Raw genomic sequence first — 20,667 nt, 5'->3', positions numbered from 1 at the left:
CGTAGCGTTGTCTAGAGAAGAAGAGAATGCCCCCCGTTTTATACTTCAAAGTTCTCTGTCGTAATATTTGGTTTGGATGGCGGATTGTTGGCCGAGTTTGGTTTGACCGTCGTTCGTCCTGAAACGGTAGCGCTGCGGATGTGGGCGCTCAGGGGAAGGCTGTACTTGACCACTCCCTTGACAATGAGGTCAAATTCGTTTTGATAGATTCGCTCCCAGCGCTTCGAGCCGCCCGCTGTGCCGTTCCCAGGATACGGCAGCTGCATTTCGCCAGTCGACGAGGACAGGCCCTGATGGAACAGAGATCCCTCGAACGTCAGGGGACTGTCGAACTCGGTGATGCGGCCCAGAAGTATGTTTGGCTTCGTCTCGTCCTCTCCCCCGGGCGTGGTTGGATCATTGATGGGATCGTCGTACGGACGTACCAAGTTGTCTTTTGGTCCGTCGGGGTTATTCCACCAGTCCGAGTCGGCACCTCCATACTCTGATTTGGCGAAGATCTCGAGGTTGGCATGATCGATGGTGACAACCACAATGTTGGGGTTGTGCGCCTTGACGGTGACATCAAACATGAGGACCTGCTCGCTGGTAACGACATTGTGTATGGAGACGATCTCAATGTCGCTGAGGGGCTGGGACGTCGCAAACATGAAGCCTATGGCACCCGTAATGACCAAGAGGAACATCATGGTAAGGACCAGGCACGCGGCAAACCGGTTGAGATATGACGACCTCCTAGAGTACGTCTGCGACTCAGCCTGCCGCAGGTTGTGCGGGCCACGCCTGAATCGGCCTCTGCGGTTGTTGTCGAGAAGAGGCCTGCGCTCGTCATCCGCACCCGTCGTTTCGTCCAAATCATAGCTCGAGGACATGTGCATGACTGAGCGTTTGGAGCTCAGGGGTCCCCGCATGGATGGGTGATTTCTCGGGCTGGGCGGTCCGGAGGAGTGGCGGGAGCCGGTCATCTTTGGTCTCGACGCATTCTGGAAGGGTGATTCGTTGTCGAAAAGCGAAGCATGGCCGCTGCCCGGCTGTCGACCCCAGCGGCCTATGTGGTGATGCTGCCGGACGGTGCCTCGGCCAGAACCGCTGGCGCTGCGGCCGGTTCCCCTGCCGTCCTCGTCCCCGGTCAACATGCCATCGTTGACGGGGCTGTTGACGGAAGTGTTGGGGAACTTCATGCTCTTCTTAGGCGCAGGTGAATGGCCATCAACGATACCATATATCGCCCGCATGTTGGGGCGATCGCTCTGGCTTACTATGGAAGTGGCACTGGGGGTGCGGGAGTGGAAGCGGCGAGAGGCTCGCTCGCCAACGTCGGGGGGGTTAGAATCATACACGAACGTCTCTTCCGAGTCGGAGGTGTTAGCTTCATCGACAGCGTTGGCAATCTTGGCCTCGAAGATGTCCGCCTTGGATGACCCTAGCAATATATTAGCATGACTGTCATCTTGGCCCGAGGTATACTGATTCGTAAGGGACCATGTAGAGTGCTGGCGCGGAGTGGAGGGAATGAGAGGGGCAACAAGAATCTCTCACCATTTCCGCTGTTGACTGGCTGTTTACGGGACGCTCTCTTCTTTTCCTTTTTCGGGGGCCTAATGGTTTCCGTGCTCTGCTTCGTCCTCAGAGTCCCATTCATGCCGTCAGGCTTTGGACCTACAGCAAGCGCCACCTGGGGAATGCTCGCCACGGTCTCCGTCTCGACCGTCATTGTCTGCGTAGAGCCTTCGGGCCGGGCTTTGGCTTGCTTCGACAACATTGCAGCGCTCGACTGTCTGGAGATTAGCGGCGGAGGGACAGAGGTCGTCCTCCTAGACTCAGCCCTGCTGTCACCTCCATTCTCATAACCGGGGAGCATAGGCCTGGCTCGCAGCGTCCGGCCGCCATCGACGTCGGATTGATTGTCGGCATAGGTAAATTTTTCCCTGACATGCTCCAGAAGGGCGGCGTCTTGCTGGCCGCGGAAGCGGGCTGGCGAGTTGGGCTGGCTGACTTCTTGCACGGTTTCCAGAGGCCCGCGGGCCGGTGTTCGGAGGCCGGACGCCATCTGCAGGTCCTCGGCTTCGCTCTCGCTGGCGGTCAGGGACTGATATGATTCGGCCTGGATGGAGGATGGGCTAGGGTGCTGTACGTTGATGATAACGGGAGGAGGAGGGGAAGAAGAAGAAGGAGGAGGAGGAGGAGGATCCTGCTCGCTCGGGAGGCGAGGCGTCGTCGTGCTGCCGTTTCTAGGTTGTTGCGGCGTAGGGGAGCGTATACGGGGCGACACGGGCCATTTCGTGCTGTCTCTCAACTCGGACGACTGTGCAGGCTTCTGCGGTGCGGTTGGTGCCTGGCCGTGGACCTGGGACGGCGACTGCGAGTCTTTGTTGGCGGTCACGGGCACGAGAGCCGGCGTGGCGGTCGCGGAGAGGCTTCGAAGGCCGGAGGCAGGCCCGCCGAGGGTCGACTTGCGCTGGGGAGACGGGCTCTGGGTTTGCTGGCTGTTGTTCCGTGATCTCGCGCCGTTGATCCTACCCGACGACGAAGTTGCTCTCCGGGGTTGACGGGTCGGGGAGGGGTCTCGGGAGCCCATGGGTGAATGGGTGACGGAGTTGCTGGCAGACGAGTGAGTCGACGTTGCCGTGGCACTGATGCTGGCAGCGGCTGGATTGGCACTGGTACTGGCGCTGGCACTGACACTGGCACCGGAGCTGGAGCTGGAGCTGGAGCTGGCACTCGGATTGGCACTTGGATGGGCACTGGTGCTTGACGTCGCACCGGACGCAGGCGCACCAGGTGTGGGCTGATGATTCGCCATGTCGGCCCCGGCCTGTGTGGCGCCGTCGCCGTCAGTCGCAACAGCCGGTGGCCTGTTCATGGCTGTGGATAGGGAAGCAGGTCGTGGGTTCGCAGGGCATGCATGCCAACGGGGCAGGCCTCGACTGGTGCTGGGGCTTGTTGCTGATGCTGGCTCTGTTCTGATTCGGGCTGCTGTTTATTGCGGGCTGCTGGTCTGCTGGCGGAGTGGGAACAGAGGTGTGAGGTTTGGCGGCCTAGGCCCGGCTCATGGTGGTTGGCTCGACACAACTATGTACGCTACACTGCTGTACAGCGATGCGGGAGGATCGGATGGGCGCGATGCCCAACGTTGAGGCCCTTGCCTTGGGTGCGTCGTACTAGCACGCTGGTGTTTCTGGCCCGATGCTCAAAGCCAGCCAATGGGTTCGGGGGTTTCGAGGGGGGGTGGCGTCAGCACAGCTCGAGCGGTGCAGCAGAACGGGGCCGGAGGGGGGAGTGTCTGGATATGCAGGCTCGCACAGAGGATTGAATGGCGAAGAAAACAAAATAGAGAAGGGAGAGGGAAAATCGTGTGAATAATATTCGTTGGAGCCGGGGAAGAGGATGACAGGGCCAGCGAACGGGGGCCTTTGGCTGGGGGACGCGGAGCGGAAACAGGTGCGCAAAGGATGACACAATCAAATCGGGTTGGCCACGATGGTGGGACTCTGCTTCAGGGCGGCACTAGCACCAGGAGCAGCAGCAAGGCAGGCATGGAGTGGAAGGGTGTGGGAATACGATGGAAGGGGATGAAGAGCGAGGAGAAAGAAGCAGAGGAAAAGGAAGAGAAACGGGTCCGTGAGAACAAGGATATGGACGTGCCAGAGTTGGATGGCGTGTGGAGGGAGCAGGCACGTGCCAATCACACAGAGTACTCGCGGAGACTCTCGGCATGGGGTTTTCGAGGCACTCATGGCCCATGCATGGTCAGGTAGCGCCAAAGTATCTAGGAGCATAGGGCGTGGGGGAGGTTCTACAGGGCCTGTACCTGGTGCTGGTGCCAGGCCGGTACCGGGTGCTTCCGACGCCGTGATTGGCACGACGTCGAGGCAGAGGGCGAGATTAGGCGGTCGGTTGATTGAGAGCTCGATGCAACATCAATAGCTTGATTTCTTTTTCTTTTTTTTTTTTTTCTTTTTCTTTTCTTCTTCTTTTTTTTTCTGTGCGAGAAAGAAATGGGGAGCCAAATTGTAATACCTCTAGCAGCAAAGGGAGCATGAAGCGATGCGCAATTGAAGAATCTGGCTTCTCCTTTGCCATCAGCCGGCGCGGTTTCATCCAGGACGCTGTGCGAGGATGGACGCAATGCTTACTGCGGAGATCTAAAAAGGCGCCGAACGACTGGCTGGTAAGCTGGACGCCGTCCGACCGTTTTTTTGTTACAAGACAAATTGAAAGGAACAAGCACAGTTCGATCCAGTGGATGTAGTATTGCCGGTTTGTTGGGTGCCAAGCAATAACTGGTACCGCCTGGGCATTTCGACGATTTGCACCCAGCACCGCATTGGCATCCGCACCCGCCCTCGCCAAGCGCCACAACTTCGAACTTCCCAGCCTCCTCGTTGTCGGGCACACGTCCATACGGAGTCCTTTGTACGAACTACAAGCAGAAGAGACCTGGCCAGTGCCCCAGCAGCAACAAGTCTGCTGACTGCACGGCCAGCATTGGATCACTAGCTCAGATGTACCGGCTTTTAACCTAATACCTCTGCATGGATCCGAGGCCGTCTCGCTCGTTCGAAAAGGCTGGCATCTGCTCCATTTGCAGCACAACATTGCCAGGTGGCACTCGGAAGCTGCTTCGTAGCCGGTTCGTGGGCCAATCGACGACGACGCTTCTTTGCTGAGCCAATGGGTTCATGGCAAATTAATAACGAAGAGGCTGGCACAACAAGTGGTAAAATGTGTGTAGCTTGTGCCCTCCATCTCAGGCCTCGTTCAATTAGAGTACGAGGCTACCTAGAGAGCAAGCTCCAGCCCTTGACTGATCATCCTAACGGACCACTTTACTTGCTTTTTCATCTCTTGCCCTCCTCTTACTCTTGTCTTGTTTATTTTTCAAGTTTCTTACAAATGATTGCTGGGATTCACGTCCCACGCCTCCCAGACCAGGCCAATGCGACGTACATAAAAGGTCGCCAGTCGCGCTGAAAGCAACACAAGATAGACGGCTAGGACGTCATGAAGCATACACGGAGGGGGGGGGGGAGCATCAAGCCATCTGGAGCACGCGCAGCTGCCGTGCCAGGTGAGCCCTGCCCAGACCCCAACTCATTCTCTTTTCCCTCCCTTACTTGCCGTCTTGAGAAAAAAAAATCCTGGAGTCAGATACGCCGCGACAGAGGTCAAACGGGAGTTGGTGCAAGCAATAAGAGTGCCGCCCTCCGATTTGAGCGTGCCGCATCCACCCACGTCATGGACAAGCAATGATAACAACAAACAAGAACACGGCCAAGACGATGGGTTGTGAAGTACTTGGTTCGTGACAGTGATGTGCATTTGATATCAAACGGTCGGCAGCGCGGCAAGCGAACAAACCGCGTCAGGGATCTCTCAAACTAACGCCAAACCATCGCCATAGTCCATTAACTCTGCGTTCCAGAGACTCCCAACATTCCCCCAGAAACTTACAGCACAATCAACGCCGACCGACCGCAGGCTTTGCTCCGTGAGCCGCATCCAAGCGATTCGACAAGTTCCGTGCGCATGAATTAAGTGAACGGCTACCTGGGCTTGCAGGTGCTTTGCATGCTCCTACATATCCTTACTCGTGCGTTGTCAGTTAGTACTACTGTATCACGGCTCGCAAATGCCACCTTTGGCGACCTTGCTTCTCGTAGTAGTAGAGGCGTGAGAGCGCCCTAATACCTAACGTAATAACATTCCCCAGGATTTTTCACAGCAAAAACAGCCCCAGGGAGGCTTAGGTTATGATTTAACTCGCCTGACAATCTGTCCAGCGTCTGGCCTGACTGCATAAAAAGGTACACCTTACTTAAATTAGTAGGGATTTACAGCATAAACGCGGTAGAAAATACCTTAACAAGAAGGACCCCTATACGCATCCTGGCATTAATATACCATACTAGCAGGGGCAGCGTAATTTTCTATAAATAGCATAGTTACTAAGGAATTAGGCATAATTCTGCTAAATCTGCCTAACAGACTATACAGAAAAAAACTATCTATACAGCTAGTTAAATAAGGTATAGTCTGTCTATTAACTTTATTAAATGTTAGCTAAAATTCTATAATATAATAAATTTAATTACAGGCAATATGCTAGGCATAAGTCAGCTAGTGCTAACCGCGGCTATTAACCGCCGCAGAGCTAAAAACAACCTTAATATAGCTATTTTTCTATTAGCATATATCGCTTTAATAGTTAAAGCTGTTAACCTACCTGGCATACTGCCAGTTATTAATAAGGCTGCGGGGTTAGTGTTAGCTGCTATTAATAATAATACCGGCGCATACGCTCGCGGTATATTTACAGCCTTAAAAGAATACTATATGCAGCTTATAAGCTTGCTAGATTTATAGTTTCTTACCCTTTTTTATATAGGAAAGGCGGTATTTTTTAACCTCTGCTGGTGGCTTTATACTAACACTAGCGCGAGTAGAAACTGGTAACAGTCGCTTAAGCAGAAGGTTATAGTATTCCTGTAGATTTATATATACAGCAAGCTATAGAGGAATACAGCATTATAATTTTAAATAAGTTAGGCCATAGTATTAAGGGTATTCTATAAGCTAAAGGATCCTATGCAGCAGTTATATATAAATTTTATTCAGCAGCCAGAATTAATATACCTATTGCCAGCTATTAAGCTTAACGCTAAATTCCTAGCATTTAACAGCGCCGTTAGGGCTATAAATAGTACCTTAATCCTAGCCCACATCCGTGTTAGATAGCAATAAAGATTCTAGTTAAGGAAAAATAATATCGCATAGAATGTATTTACAGCCGTCACCTTTAAAGGCCTATTTAGCCATATCCTTGCTAGTGCTAAAGGATCTATTAATAACTTAACTCTTTTATATTATATAATAACTTAGTCGTTTATAATATTAGAAGGACGCTTCTAGCTTAGTAATACTAGCTTTAAAATATAAAAAGGCATTATCACTCCTTATAATTATAATATATATTACTATTTATAAGACTAGAGAACAGTAAATTAATAACCTTAAAATCTAGAAGAGCTCTTTAACTTATAGCATGCCTAGAGGAGGACTATTATTAAGCATGTCTTTAAAAAATATAAGCAGAAGTAGAAGATTATATATAACAGCGCTGCTAAATATAAATTCCTTAATTAAATTCGCATTATATATGCGGTGATAGGCCTGTTTAATTTTATTAAGCTTAGAGGGAGGACGTTAAAGCAATTTTATAAAGAAGAGCGACTTATCTTAACTGACTTTAAACAGAATATTATAAATTTAGCCCTAAAATATGCTAATTTAGTTATCCTGCTATTAGATAAAGAGGATTTAAAAGAGCATATTACCTCGCAGGCCTGGAGATTTTATTAGCAGTATTTATAAGAGTATAATAAAAATACTAACTTTAGTAATAATAAAGATAATAATAATAATAGCATTAATAAAGATAATAATAATGCTAATGTAGAGGAAGAAGATAATAATAATGCTAATGCAGAGGAAGAAGATAATAATAATATTAATAAAGAGGAAGATAATAATAATAATAAAAAAGAAGAAGAAGAAAAAGGGCTTAAGGCAGCCATCTAGTATAAAAAGCAACAGCCTAGTAAATGCAGCTGCTAGTAAGTGTATAGCAGATAGTATATTTTAAAGCTATTTATAATTAAAAAGAAAAACATTATAAATCTAATAGAAAATTAATTACTAACCACATATCCTTTACCTCTTTAAATAGCATTAAATTTTATATTAGCAGATTTAGCAAATCCTCCTAAATCTAACAGACTAATTAGGTAATAAATAGCATCCCCTATTTTTCTATAAAAAGGAAGCAATCCTAAATTGCCTTTTTAAAGTCTTCTGCCCTAACCGTCTATTAATTATAAATAATATAGTGCTCTATCTGCTATAAGGTTAAGTCATATGCTATTATTATAGTAGCTAGCTTGCAGAAGCTATTAGCTATTCTATTTAACCTCTCTGCCTTTTTCTTCTTCCTTACTATAACGCTATTTACCTAGAAGGCCACTAATAGCATTAATAAGACTTATAATAGACTAGCAGATGCTGCCTGCAGCAGCATTAATAGCCTTAGCCTTAATAGCAGCAGTATAAATAGCGGCAGTGTTAGTGATATTATTAGCCAGTTAGCATTATTATTATTACTAATATCTAGCAACGCCTTAAAATTACTAGTAACAGGCTAAGTTAAATCCTCTACCTTATTATTAAAATGCCTATAACTAATAGTACTTTTTAAAACTGTATTTTAGCTAGCTATAGTAAAGGCAACCTTATTACTTGCGTTAATAATATTCTCCCTAGCAGGCAAGTTATTTAAGAATATCTCCTGCTAATTATTAAGCAATATCCTATTACCTATAAGGAGGCTGTTTATAATAACCTAACGCCCTAGTAGGCTATACCGCCAGATAATAAGATCCTTATTCTGCTTGCTTATTAAAAGCTTCCTAGTCTTAGGATTATATATAGTGCTTAATATCTTTTTAGCTGCTGTAAATACCTTCTAGTACTTTTTTAAATATTAGTACTTATTTTCCATGCTCTTATACTCCTAGCCACGCCCTAGAAAGCGCTAAACTAGGCATAGAATAAGCATTTAAAGGCCTTATTATAAGTATACTTTTTTTATTAAATTTATATAGCCAGCCCGGCAAGCTTTAAAAAGCAGTAACAGGAAGTAGAGGGTATAATCATCTAACCACCTAACTAGGCCAGATAATAAGCTAACTTGCGACAACGCAATAGCTAATATTTAGCTTATAATAATATATATTATAGCGGTGTTATTATATAAAATACAGTATCTATTAACCAGGCCATAAGAAACGCGTTAAATAAAGTCAAATTTAGTCTAAAGGCAGTAAGTTAATAAGATCTAAATACAGTCTAGCCCTGTTGCCAGGGTTAAAGGGATACAAGATACTGTGACCTGCAAATTTTACTAGTCGGATGTATTAAAAGTAGGCGACTGACTGGAAAAGTAGGCGAGTTGAATCACAACCTTAGCAGGGGCAGCCAATGCCAGGGGCCGTCCCTTGTCCATCGTCCCATCGTCCAGACCCTCGATTCTTCACGAGATAGGTACAGAACTCGCTGCGAGCACCAACAAACGCACAAGCGTCCGTCGGCACACCTCTGCATGAGCCTGCGCGCGCAAGTCATGTCGACAATATAAACTGCGCCTCTGGTATGTTGATGAATAAATGGCTCAGCCCGGTCTCAGCCTTCTGAAAGGATCCTGAGCAAAGGAGGTTTCCCCGGTGGGAAGAACCGGGACAGACGATGCTGGCAGTAGCGGTCCAATGGATCTGTGGCCGCTTGTCTGTTGACAACACACATGATGGTTGCAGCAGCCACTGAGCGCTGCCCATCCCGCCCATCCAACAGATTGAGCAGCAGCAGCAGCAACAGCAACAGCAACAACATCAAAACGCGTCTAGTCTCAGTCCTGTCATTGGGAAACATCGCAGCCGGTGCTCGGGCCCGTCCCGTCCCATCCGCCCGCCTAGAGTAATTCGCTCTGCTTTGATAGTCGATCAGACATCACCACTGAAACGCAACCACAGCGACGACAACAACACCAGGAAATAAATTGTCACCACACATGGGCCGGCGATAAGTAGGACAGTCACACATTGGTCACGACGCCCTCAATTCTTCCAATCAACTCTGACGGCACATCCAACCTGTGACCAAGCACAGAAGAACAACACGTATCTTGGCCTGATCCAAGCACGTCCACGTACCTACGTGTACACCAAAGTCCATCAGGCCAAGGCGTCTCATGTCTCAATTCTCGCCTCCAACAGCCTCTGATGACTCTATCTCTATCTCGCTCTCTCCAAAAGAAGGGGAAAATAATAATAAAAAAAAATCAAGAGCCCTTCCCGCTGACCGGCCCCCAACGCCCTCTCTTCTGCAAATGGCCACCACACACACACCCCCAAAAGCCACAAGCACACTGGCGCATTGCAGCCGATCCCCAGCAGGATTCTCCCATCAGCCTCTACCGCCAGCCTCTCACAGCTCGACACGATAGACGTCCACCCCTGTCTTGTGCGGTTTCCATAGCAGGTGCATGGCCCTAAAACAAATCAATCAAAGCTCAATATTTATTTCAATTTTTTTTTGTTCGTGAATTTTTTTTTTTTTTTCTTTTTTTTTCTTTTTTTTTCCCTTCCTCTTTTCGCCCCCTTGCCGTCCCGCTCGAGGGCTTTGCGGCTTCTCAACCCGCCTTGAGCCTGATTGGGAACAAACCTGGTGTATTTCTCTGGCTCTTCTTCTCTTCAGTTTGTCACGATGTTTTCTCCGTCTCTCGCTCTAGTCATCAATGAGCTGTAAGACGTGCGCATTGACTATCGTCCAGCACAGAGTGTGGCTGATATGGTTCTCCTTTGCTTCAACGGCTCGCTTCTTCTTGCCCAGTCCAACTCGCCAATTCCATGCTCATCTCGTAGTACCATCTCCCTGTCAAGTCGCACGCATGACAAACCCCAATGCATGCATGAGCTCTCACTCCCTCACCTACTCAGGACATCCCATCTATCCAAAACCTCAACAACTTTTTCATCATCTCCTTACTAATTCGTTCGACTACTTGCCCTCTGGCCTCCTGCACAGGTGACCTCGCCTCCACGCCGTCCCACCACGCCTTTGCCTTACCGAGACGCACCTCCTACGACCGGAGCGGGTTGGCGAGATGTCTTGCTCTGCGAGTGCTTGGCTCGGGTCGAAGCCGACGAGATGCGGCTTGTTCAGACGGTGGGCTCCGAACTTGCAAGGGCTTGAGATACCTACCTACTACCTAGTTTACGGGTGTGTACTGTACATGTAGCGATAGAGGCAGGCTTTGATAACATTCTGATATCCTGGACCACCCCAGCAGGCAGCGAAAGACATCCTCCTTCAGCAGCATCACGAGCGCAAAAAGCATTCCGTAAACGTCGAATTACAGAGATCTGATCGTCCCTCTACCAATCTTTAAGCGAACGTCTACCCGATCAACCGCAAGGATGCAGAGATGAAATTCTCGCCACCTCACACGAATAGCCCTACTTGTACGTACATACGAAACATCAACTCGTCCTACCTCCCAAACTACATGTTGCCGCCCCAAGCACGCCCATAATGCGAAATACATCGCCATCCAACCACGAGCATCTCCTACATGCCTCTGTTCCAATTCTACCATTGAGTACCCACAGAACGTACCAAAGGGGGAAAAAAATCCTCAATTGCTCGCCAGGAATCCAATTACTAGCATCATCATCCCCAGCCTCTCCATCGTTGTGCTTCGTGCTCCGTATATACACTCCTCTCACCCCCCGTACATGTACCCTCACAAACCCTCAAGATCCCGCATCGTGCCTAATGCCTCCTCCCCCCAGAAACAACGCCCCTCACAAGACCTTTTTTTCTTTCTCCATACAGATCCCTACCTGGGCAGAGCAAATAGCCTCTCTCTGTTTCTTGTCACTCACCGCCTTGCTGCAGTCGCCGTTCAATTTGGGTTCGAGACAGAGAGAAAAAGAGAGAGAGTCCACACGCCCACCTTATGCGACGACCCTCACCAAACTAAGAAAATCGCAAACAGACAAAAAAAAAGACACCCGGTGAACAGAAAAGGACAGGCTGAAAGGGCTGAAAGAGGGAGCTGGCAAACGTGATACTAGAGAAGGGGAGAAGCCAGTGGCCGTTCCATCCCACGCGTGATGCTTTGTTGGGTATCAATCGCACAGGAAACCAAAGAAGAGGACCTCCTTGCGCACCCAAGTAATACATGCATCAAACCGAATGCAGCACACAGATGCTCAGAAGACCACTGCAGTAAGTGGAGAGCAAAGATACCCAACCAGTAAAGTCGTGATTCAGGAAACAAAGAGCCATCATGAGGACAATGTGAGGGAGGATACCGAAAAGAAATAGGGGAGCGAAAGAAAAAAAAAAAAAAAAAAAAAAAAAAAAAAAAAAAAAAAAAAAAAAAAAAAAAAAAAAAAAAAAAAAAAAAAAAAAGAAAGAAAGAGGTCATTGCTCAACTGTTGAGGCCGTGATTCCGCTTGACGCACGTAACAAGCGGTCAAGTATCCGGGTAGTGACAATTGCCTTGCAGTTGCTCCATATCATCATGAACCCATGACTTTGAATACACGCTATGAACTGAACTGAAAGCATGAACTGAACTGAAAGAACATACAATCCCAAGAAGCAAGAAAACATCAAGATAATGATAATTGTAAAACGCCGTATGCGAAAGAAATCGAGATGTTGCATCATGTTAGCCTCCCACCTGTTTTATGCAACACTTCTGCATCTTCGCCACCAACTTACACAGAATCACACCCACTTGTGCACCTCATTTCTTGTTTCTCAACTCGAATTTCTCTGCAGTTGACGGGAAAGGAAGTTCCTCATAGAGGCAGTGGCAGCAGCAGCAGCAGCATCCCTTGATTTCTGACATCTACATGCAATGCTCGTGTGTTGCATCTCCTCCAAGAACCCTCCTCCCCGTCCTTCACCTCTTCCCGAAACCGCCGCGTAAGGGCAGGCCGTCGCCCCCGAAGAACCGGGACCAAGGCAAATCGTCAGACAAAATGCTGCTTTTCTATTCTCCTCGCCTATTACCTCACAGTTGATTCTGTCATACTGCATCCTCCCTGGTCTTGAGGAGATGTCAACACAAACTTCTCCACCACGCATGCATGCAAGTAAATGTCCGTTCAAGGTCGTTCCCATCTGCTCGTCACCACGACATATATCAATCGGTATGCGTGATACTTGGAATATAATACTGGAGTAGTCGTATAAAACGCATCAATTAAACAACTACATGAAATATCCAGCAAAAATAACTCGGTGCAAAGAAGAAGAAATGACAAAAAGAAGACACGCCCCCCATCACCAACTTCCACCAAACCATATAACCCGCACATTGTGTCTCGCCATACTCGTACATTGTATGTATCTAATGCACGTTTGCGTTTTTCCTCTCTTCTCCTGAATACCCAAGAGCATCCTTCTTCTTTCGTCAATCAATATCCAAAAAAAGAAGAGAAGACGTGAGTGACCCATCACGTGTCCTCTTGATGATAATAATAGTTATAAGTGACAAAAGAAAACAAGGGTTATAGAGATGGAAAGGAAATAAAAGGATACCAGACAGGGGTTATATATGTCATATCAAACTGTTTGCAAGTCATGTACTTGTCATTTGTCGTCATCGTCGTCTGCTGTCCAAGGAGCTTCCAAGGGCAAAGGGTGTATATCCAAGCCCGCTCTGCCCGCCGGTCCGGCCGCTCCGTCGTTGTTATCGTTATTGCCGTGCGTATCGTCCCTGATGTTGAAAAAGAAGCATTCATGCTGACCCTAGTTGTAAAGAAATTATCCGTCTGAGTATATCGAAGTAGTCGGTGCGTTCCCGTGATAGACGCCTATCCCAAATCCTCCCCAGGAAGAAAAGCATGATCCCAAGTCCTTTTCGTTTTGTAGCAAGAATCTTCAGAAGCAACTTTGGCTCATGCTCCTTCCCCCTTCACTCGTCCATGTCGTCCTACTCTGGGATCGCGGGGCTTGCTGGCACTTGGTCGTCTTTCTTGCCGCCCCAACCCCAGCCGGAAATCCAGCTTGCTCGTTTATTGGCGTTGTTGTCCTTGACGGCATCCGGATTCTCCTGGACCAGTCTCAGCGGGCGGGGCTTGCTGCCGGTGAACGTTGTCTGCTTGTCGGAGTGGGATCGCGGCGGCGACTGCGACTGCGGCGTCGAGATCTCGCCAGAGTCGCCGCTCAAGCTTGACGTCTCGCTTCTCTCGCCTCTCGTGCCTGGGAAGTTTCCGGATGAAGGAGCATGGCTACCGCTAGGAATCCGTCCGGGAGTGCCAATCACGCCGGCGGTCGGGAAGAAAGCGGAAGAGTGCCTTTGGTTGATGGGTGGCGAGGCAGGGCTGTCCGGGCCCCTATACATCTGGCTGACCAGACTGGCCGCTCCAGGGAACTGATCGCTGACAGGCCGCGAACGTCTGTTTATCCGACCAAGGCCAATGGGGATGCTTGGCGCCTTCTCCGGATCGGTGTGATCCAGTTGAGCGCCGTTGGTTTGTATGATGGAAAAGGGTCGCGGTCTCGTTCTTCCAGTCATTATGGGCGCGGTCCTAGTGCGCTGCAGAGTGGGCTGTCCGTTGAGCTCTCCATTGACTTGTCCGTTGACCTGTGTGTTGACCTGTGTGTTGACCTGTGTGTTGACCTGTGTGTTGACCTGCGTGTTGATCTTTGGCTTCTCCACCGGCGGAGGTGGTGGGAGCTCCTTGTCCTTCTCGGGCAACGGCGGCTTCATGTCTGCCGACTGATCCAGGATCGTCTCGAAGTCTTGGTGCTGCAGCAGGCGCTCGATGATCTTGTTGATGTACAGCGTCAGGGCCTTGTTCTTCTCCTTGAGCGCCTTGACCTCGCTCTCGAGGCGGCGGTGATCAACGCTATACTCGCCCTCGGACTGCGTTGCATCCGACAGCTCATCAGCAAGGCTGGAGCCTCCTGTCTTGCCCTCGAGCGCGTTCAAGGCATCCTCGTTGACGGTTGGGCTCATGTAGCTAAAGTCGCTCTGGCCAAAGTCGCCCTTGAGAGTCTTCTCCTGGAGAAGCAGTTGGTAGCTCTCGTTGTCCTCCATGAGCCGCGCGTTCGACATGCGCGCCTCCATCAGCTGTCGCTCGACTTCGTGCAGTCTGCCTCCGCCCTGGTTCTCGGATTCCACCAGCTTGATCTGGGCTTCGGCGAGTTCCAGACGCAGCGACTCGATGAGCTTGTCCTTTTGCAGGATCAGCTTGGAGCTATTTCGCGAGTCGCTCCGCTGGAGGGAAGACGGAGGGGCAAAGCCGCTGCCGTCCAGCGAGGGTGAAGCGCTGGCGGCTGTAGAGGGCAATCAGGATTAGCGTGTGACCAAACAAGGCGTCACTCGATATCGACCAAGAGAGATGGCTTACATTGCCTTGACGGCCTGGGATCGTCTTCTAGACTCAGCTTCTGGGCCAAGCTCTCCTTCAGTCGCGCAATGACCATCTGCATCTCCTCCTCCTTATTCGCCATCTCCTCCTTTTCCTTGAGGATCGCGCTCCGCTCCGCCTCGTAGATTGTCTCCATCTCGCGAATCTTGCGACCGGCCTCTCTCTTTTCGTTCCGCAGCGTCTCGATCAGCTCGTCGTGCTCGTGGACCTTTTCCTCCAGCTTGGCCGACTCCTTGACCGCGTCGTCCAGCTTGGACTGCAGCACCTCGGCCTGTCGCCTGTACTGCTCCGACTGCTTCTCCTCCTTTTCCAGGCGCTGCTGGAGATCCTCCAGGGCCGCAGCCGCAGCCGCGCGGGCATCGGAGTCGGTGTTGCTCATGGCCGTGTCTCGTCGGGCAACGGCAGCGCGGGCAGAAACAGGGGCGCCGCGAACAGATCTCGTCCTCGAGTGGCCGTTGTTGGGCGTCGCCGAGCGCACTGAGTTGGCTCGCGTGTGAGTCGGGTTGGGAGGTGACGAGCCGGTTCCAGCGGCGGTTCCAGTGGGAGATTCCGAGTTCGCTCTGCCGACGGAGATGACGGGCGGCTTCTTTGCAACCGTGGTAGACATGGCGAATGAGGGACTGGGCCTGACTGAGGGATGGGGATGCTGCAAGCCGTGGGAGTGCCGTCGAGGTCGGTGAGCTACTCTAGGTGAAACGCACAAACGGGGCCGCCTGGCGCAGCGCCAAACAGGTCGGGGACTGTGGGATAATTGTAATATCTGATAGGTATGCTGCGAGAAGGCCGGTGGTGTAGAGGAAGAACTGGCGTCGATTAGGAGGGATCGCACGACGGCAGAACAATAACAGGCCAGGCCACGAGGGTTTCGTCCTGCTTGGCTGGGCTCCACCTCGAACGTGTCGGTGGGCAATCAAAAGGACGGGGTTTCACGAAAAAAAGAGGTACCTCCGTCAAGGGTTCAGCGTTGAGCGCGTGCGAGGTACCCGTACTGCAGGAGTACAAGGCCGTACAGTACCACAGTTCAGCGAGTTCGGGGGTTCGAGAGGAGCCAGAGTGAGAATGCGGTGACGAAACCGGGACGTGCAGATTCCTCTGTTGTTGGTGTTTCGTGCCCTGTTCCCTCTTCTGAGACTTTTCCTTGACTCTGTCATCGTTGCTTGACTCTACACTCACTCGTCTCCTTTTCTCCCTTATTCTCGCCCTCCACAGATCCATTTAGTCCTGCACTTTCGCAGTTCCCGAGTCCCTCATGCCTCTGCTTTAAACAGTGCATGACTCTGGTCGGGACGCCCTGCATCTTATGCCAGGACAGGTGCCTGATTGGGCGCTACAGGCGCTGGAGAGCCACCCGTCGCCCCTAGAGTCTCTCCACCCCCACTGCTGGACCGCTGGAATCTCAGTGTCTCCCCCCTCTCCTCTCCCCCTCTTGAGGGCAGTCTGATGCTCCCCCTTGAGCTTGTCGCCTCTCGGCTCCTCTGCGGACGCAACGCAACGCTCCGCTTCGCAATCTTCCTTTGCTTTGGGTTCACTGACCGCTTCTCTGCGCTCGAGAGAGAAACAGCGCAAATCTTTTTCTAGAAAGGAAATGGAAAGAAGAATTTCGGAACCCTTGACCAGAGCCCACTGCTTTGTCATCATGGGTTCGCTTCATATGGACCAATTACCATTACGCAAATGTTCATGACGAGTGACTCTTATCCTCCTGTTTGCTCCTGGATCTGTCCTGAGATGGAAGACGGTTTGGCTTTTGCACGGTGAGGCGCAACAGATTCTGGTCACTGTAGTGTACCGGCTACAACACTCAGTACAACGACGGCGGGAGAAGGGCTGTGGTTGCTATAATTGTAAACAGGGCTTTGCTGACTTGGTTGCTCAGCCTTTTCGTGGCGAAAGTCATGTGCTGGCGATCGATCCGTACCTGAAGATGATGCGCCTCAAGTCTTGCGGGCATGACGTTGATAACAAACTCTCTGTTCTTTGGCTAGCGGAGAGCTTGCGTACGTTGTTTGATAGTATGTCATCGCTCACCATGTGGACTCTGTTTCTATTCTTGAGATCAACAGCAAAGCCATGTTTGTTGGACTACTCCGTACAAGCCACAGAGATCTGCCGCTGTGCTTGTAAGAGGCTGTCATGAGCCACTGCTCTTCAGCTGTGTTGACGCAGTCGTGCCATTGATACCAACTCTTGTTTGTACATGCAACAGGACCTGAAACAGCAGATCTGGGATCTTCCTGTGACGAACAGTCCATCGCTACTCTTGGCGTATGCAACCCCCTATCGAGCGGTCAGCCTGGCCAATGGCATTTGCTACCAAGCATCCGTGAACGAAACATCAGTTCCATACACACCACGGCTATGCGCATGCCCTACGTTGGGTGTCATGGCTGAGAGATCCATGCCTACGATAGGAGATGCATAGTATGCTGGGGAGATGTAGCCAAGGAAGCAGAGAGCACCTGCATGGTTGACCAGTCATCTTCGGCGTCAACCAATCTATTCCAGTTGGCACTACACTTCAGGATTACCCAGTCACTCATTGGAACAGCAGCAGCTTATTCAACTTGACAGGGGGAACAGTCTTCATGGCTGTATTATTCCATTGAAAGAACTACCACTGGAAAATTTCTGGGCTTGTACCCAAAGGATTTGCCTTCCTGGTAGATGATGTTTCGCATCAAAGATTTTTCGCCTGACACAAAGAAGTGTCAAAGTGTAATGGTATCCATATTGCCCTTGAACCGTTTTACCCCCAACGCCGTTTTGAATGCACTAGATTTTGGCCGCTTAAGCCTGCTGGTCGCTGAGGATATCAGAGTCACCAGCATCCAGGATGGCGAGGGTGGAGCATCGGAAGAGCTTTCCGCAGGCAGTGCCCAGCTCGATCTGTATTTACGAATAGTGTAAGCCAATGTGAACCCTCCAAAGTCTGGTCAAAGACTTCTTCTCTGGGCAATTCCGCAAGAATTGGGTGTGATTCTCGGGTAGCAAGAGCAGCTTCTGTGAAGCTCGAAGTATTTCACTCGTCGGGAGTGTGCGGGAATGCCAAACTCACGTTGTTGCCAGCAAAGTGGTGGATGGGGGCCTTAGACAGCATGCTGTAGTACTCGAGCTCGCTCTTGCGGAGAGGAGGAGTGTTGCCAGCAATGATGATCAGCTTGGCCTTGCCGGATCGCAGAGACTTGAGAGTAGACTTGTATCCGAGGGTGACTGGCAGCATCATGTCAGCATTTCCGTGGCAGATGTCGCGAGGAAGCGTTTTTTTCGAAGAGCGGCTACGCACCCTTTCCGGACTTCATAACAAGCGCCAACTTGGAGTTGATGCTGTTGGCATCCTTCTTGCTCTTCTTGGTAGGGGCCATTTTTGCTGATTTGAGGCGCGAGCTGCGATCTGGCGACTGGATTGATGCGGTTGCTGAAGACACTCTCTCTAATCTCTGGAAAAGTTCGTGGATTTTTCGTTTTCTACTGAGATGCCACCAATTCTCGGGCGGGGCAGGGCTATCGCGCGCACGGCCAATGAGCGCAGACTTGCCTTTTTGGTAAGCCCTAAAGCACCGGAGTTTAAGCGGACCACATCGGAACATTGAGTCAGAAACACTTTTGCTTTGAAATCAACCAGGCGGTTTTTCTGAAGTGGCGCCCGGGTCTCCTTGCTGTTGGAACAATCTTCCCCCAAACATCATCAACACCCCAAGAAGCAACAGCCAAACACCGTCAAAATGGCTCGCCGTCCCGCCCGTTGCTACCGATACTGCAAGAACAAGGTAAGCTGCTGAGAGGCTCCCGGTTTGATGGTTCGAGCGAGGATTTTGTCGAAATGGGAGGATGCAATGCTGTGGAGTGACGCAAGAGGTGGATTATCAATGATGGGAGATGAAGGCATTCCGAATGGATTTGCTGCGTCGCGGCCCTCGCTCGTCTTTCAACGCCTCGATATTTCATATCATCATCATCACCAAAGCAATACTGACTCTCTTTGTCTTTGACAGCCGTATCCCAAGTCCCGGTTCAACCGTGGTGTCCCCGACCCCAAGATTCGCATCTTCGATCTGGGCCGAAAGCGCGCCAACGTCGACGACTTCCCTCTCTGCATCCACCTCGTCTCCAACGAGTATGAGCAGCTGAGCTCCGAGGCCCTCGAGGCCGCCCGTATTTGCGCCAACAAGTACCTCGTCAAGCACACCGGAAAGGAGGGTTTCCACCTGCGTGTCCGCGCCCACCCCTTCCACGTCGTCCGTATCAACAAGATGTTGTCTTGCGCTGGTGCCGATAGACTGCAGACCGGTATGCGTGGTGCCTGGGGCAAGCCCAACGGCACTGTCGCCCGTGTCAACATTGGTCAGATCATCATGAGCGTCCGCACTCGTGACTCTAGTACGTTGCGCCCTCGCTTTTGTCTCGCATTGTTCTTTCATCTTTGGCTACGACATCATGGCAAGATCCAGTTCGCTAACATCATCGCTTTTCAGACCGTGCTCTGGCTCTCGAGGCTCTGCGACGATCCCAGTACAAGTTCCCCGGCCGACAGAAGATCATCATCTCCAAGAACTGGGGCTTCACCCCTCTCCGCCGCGAGGACTACCTCGAGCGCAAGGCTGCCGGCCGTGTCAAGGTCGACGGTGCCTACGTTCAGTTCCTCAGCAACCACGGTTCCATTGAGCAGAACATTCGCCGCTTCCCCGAGGCTTTCTCCGGTGAGGCGTAAAAAGTTTCTGTTCATTATGGCATCTGGGTTTTAGGTTGGCGTAATTATGGCATGTCACATAAGAGATTCTCGGTTTGAGAATCATCAGTTAGGCAAATCAAACCATTGTGCGTTCAGCACTAGACATGCTATGTTTGCATATCGACTGTATTCATCTCTCTCATTTCGCTGAGCTCGCCATTATACCGGTCTGTGTCTCATCTGTAAGTGTACGAACTCATACCGCTAAGACGTGCTATACTCCAGTCCGAACAGCATCTTGGTGGTCATTGGATTACGTTTAGCTTCATAATCGACTCAGGTAGAATCACGAAAGAACACCAATGATATCACCATAGTGTGGATTAAACTCGGCGTGTTCGGGTAAGAGATGCTCTGCCGATCGCAGAACCATAACCTTTAGGTGTCGGAGACACAGCAAGCAGAGAATCTAAAAGTCAAGCTTACCATACACCACCATCATCAGCCGCCACGACGATGGCCGTCTCACCGAAATGCCGTCCTTAGGCAGGAACAGATAGCTAAGCAGACATCAACTCTCCTCGCCCTCTCCCGACAGCCGCAGCCAGCAAGCAGTGGCAGGCCACTGGGAGGTTATCTGATGAGACCACCTGACTTGCGTCAATGACACGCCTGGTCACAGACAATGATGCATGGCGCCGATGTCTAACGTTGCTGCTAAACAAGCGTTAGATTGCCTACATTAGCAGATTTCAACTGTCTCTCTTCTGTTTTTGTTGGGGGGTACGGCTGTGTTAGGACGAAAGAAGAGATCACGCAGTCGTTGGTTGGACAGCGAGGCACAAGCTTCGTCGTGATGAGACAGACGGGAAGTATAATAGATAATAGAGGGATGGCACACAACACAGATGAACTGGGCTGCCTGATCATGACGCAGGGACCAAGGTCTGGTTCCTTTTTGCGCTTGCCTGGGCTTTTCTGGTGCTTACT

General features: G+C 50.4%; 5 protein-coding genes across 5 annotated transcripts; 2 read left to right on the top strand and 3 right to left on the bottom strand.

Moving 5' to 3' along the window:
* Nucleotides 1–38: 38 nt before the first annotated feature.
* On the bottom strand, nucleotides 39–2,863 carry CCMA1212_001048 (Vacuolar segregation protein 7; the record flags this gene model as incomplete). The annotated part of the gene is made up of 2 exons (XM_073698488.1): nucleotides 39–1,423; nucleotides 1,540–2,863. 2 exons carry the CDS (start codon nucleotides 2,861–2,863, stop codon nucleotides 39–41), a joined length of 2,709 nt encoding a protein of 902 aa, XP_073563029.1.
* Nucleotides 2,864–3,452: 589 nt separating this feature from the next.
* On the top strand, nucleotides 3,453–3,758 carry CCMA1212_001047 (uncharacterized protein; the record flags this gene model as incomplete). The annotated part of the gene is made up of 1 exon (XM_073698487.1): nucleotides 3,453–3,758. One exon carries the CDS (start codon nucleotides 3,453–3,455, stop codon nucleotides 3,756–3,758), a length of 306 nt encoding a protein of 101 aa, XP_073563597.1.
* A 9,806-nt stretch (nucleotides 3,759–13,564) lies between these two features.
* CCMA1212_001046 (uncharacterized protein) lies at nucleotides 13,565–15,615 on the bottom strand (the record flags this gene model as incomplete). The annotated part of the gene is made up of 2 exons (XM_073698486.1): nucleotides 13,565–14,913; nucleotides 14,988–15,615. 2 exons carry the CDS (start codon nucleotides 15,613–15,615, stop codon nucleotides 13,565–13,567), a joined length of 1,977 nt encoding a protein of 658 aa, XP_073563598.1.
* Nucleotides 15,616–17,795: 2,180 nt separating this feature from the next.
* On the bottom strand, nucleotides 17,796–18,399 carry CCMA1212_001045 (uncharacterized protein; the record flags this gene model as incomplete). The annotated part of the gene is made up of 3 exons (XM_073698485.1): nucleotides 18,292–18,399; nucleotides 18,064–18,218; nucleotides 17,796–17,894 (listed from the first exon to the last, which is right to left on the bottom strand). The coding sequence occupies exons 1-3, from the start codon at nucleotides 18,368–18,370 to the stop codon at nucleotides 17,796–17,798; spliced, it is 333 nt and encodes a 110-aa protein (XP_073563599.1). The 5' UTR covers nucleotides 18,371–18,399.
* A 231-nt stretch (nucleotides 18,400–18,630) lies between these two features.
* CCMA1212_001044 (60S ribosomal protein L10-A) lies at nucleotides 18,631–19,716 on the top strand (the record flags this gene model as incomplete). The annotated part of the gene is made up of 3 exons (XM_073698484.1): nucleotides 18,631–18,775; nucleotides 19,001–19,385; nucleotides 19,481–19,716. Exons 1-3 carry the CDS (start codon nucleotides 18,731–18,733, stop codon nucleotides 19,714–19,716), a joined length of 666 nt encoding a protein of 221 aa, XP_073563600.1. The 5' UTR covers nucleotides 18,631–18,730.
* Between the last annotated feature and the right edge of the window lie 951 nt (nucleotides 19,717–20,667).

This window comes from Trichoderma ghanense, assembly GCF_004382785.1.
Source record: "Trichoderma ghanense strain CCMA-1212 chromosome Unknown scaffold_0, whole genome shotgun sequence".
Taxonomy (NCBI): domain Eukaryota; kingdom Fungi; phylum Ascomycota; class Sordariomycetes; order Hypocreales; family Hypocreaceae; genus Trichoderma; species Trichoderma ghanense.
The sequence above is the reverse complement of the archived record's forward strand: the minus strand, read 5'-3'. Positions and strand labels throughout refer to the sequence as shown.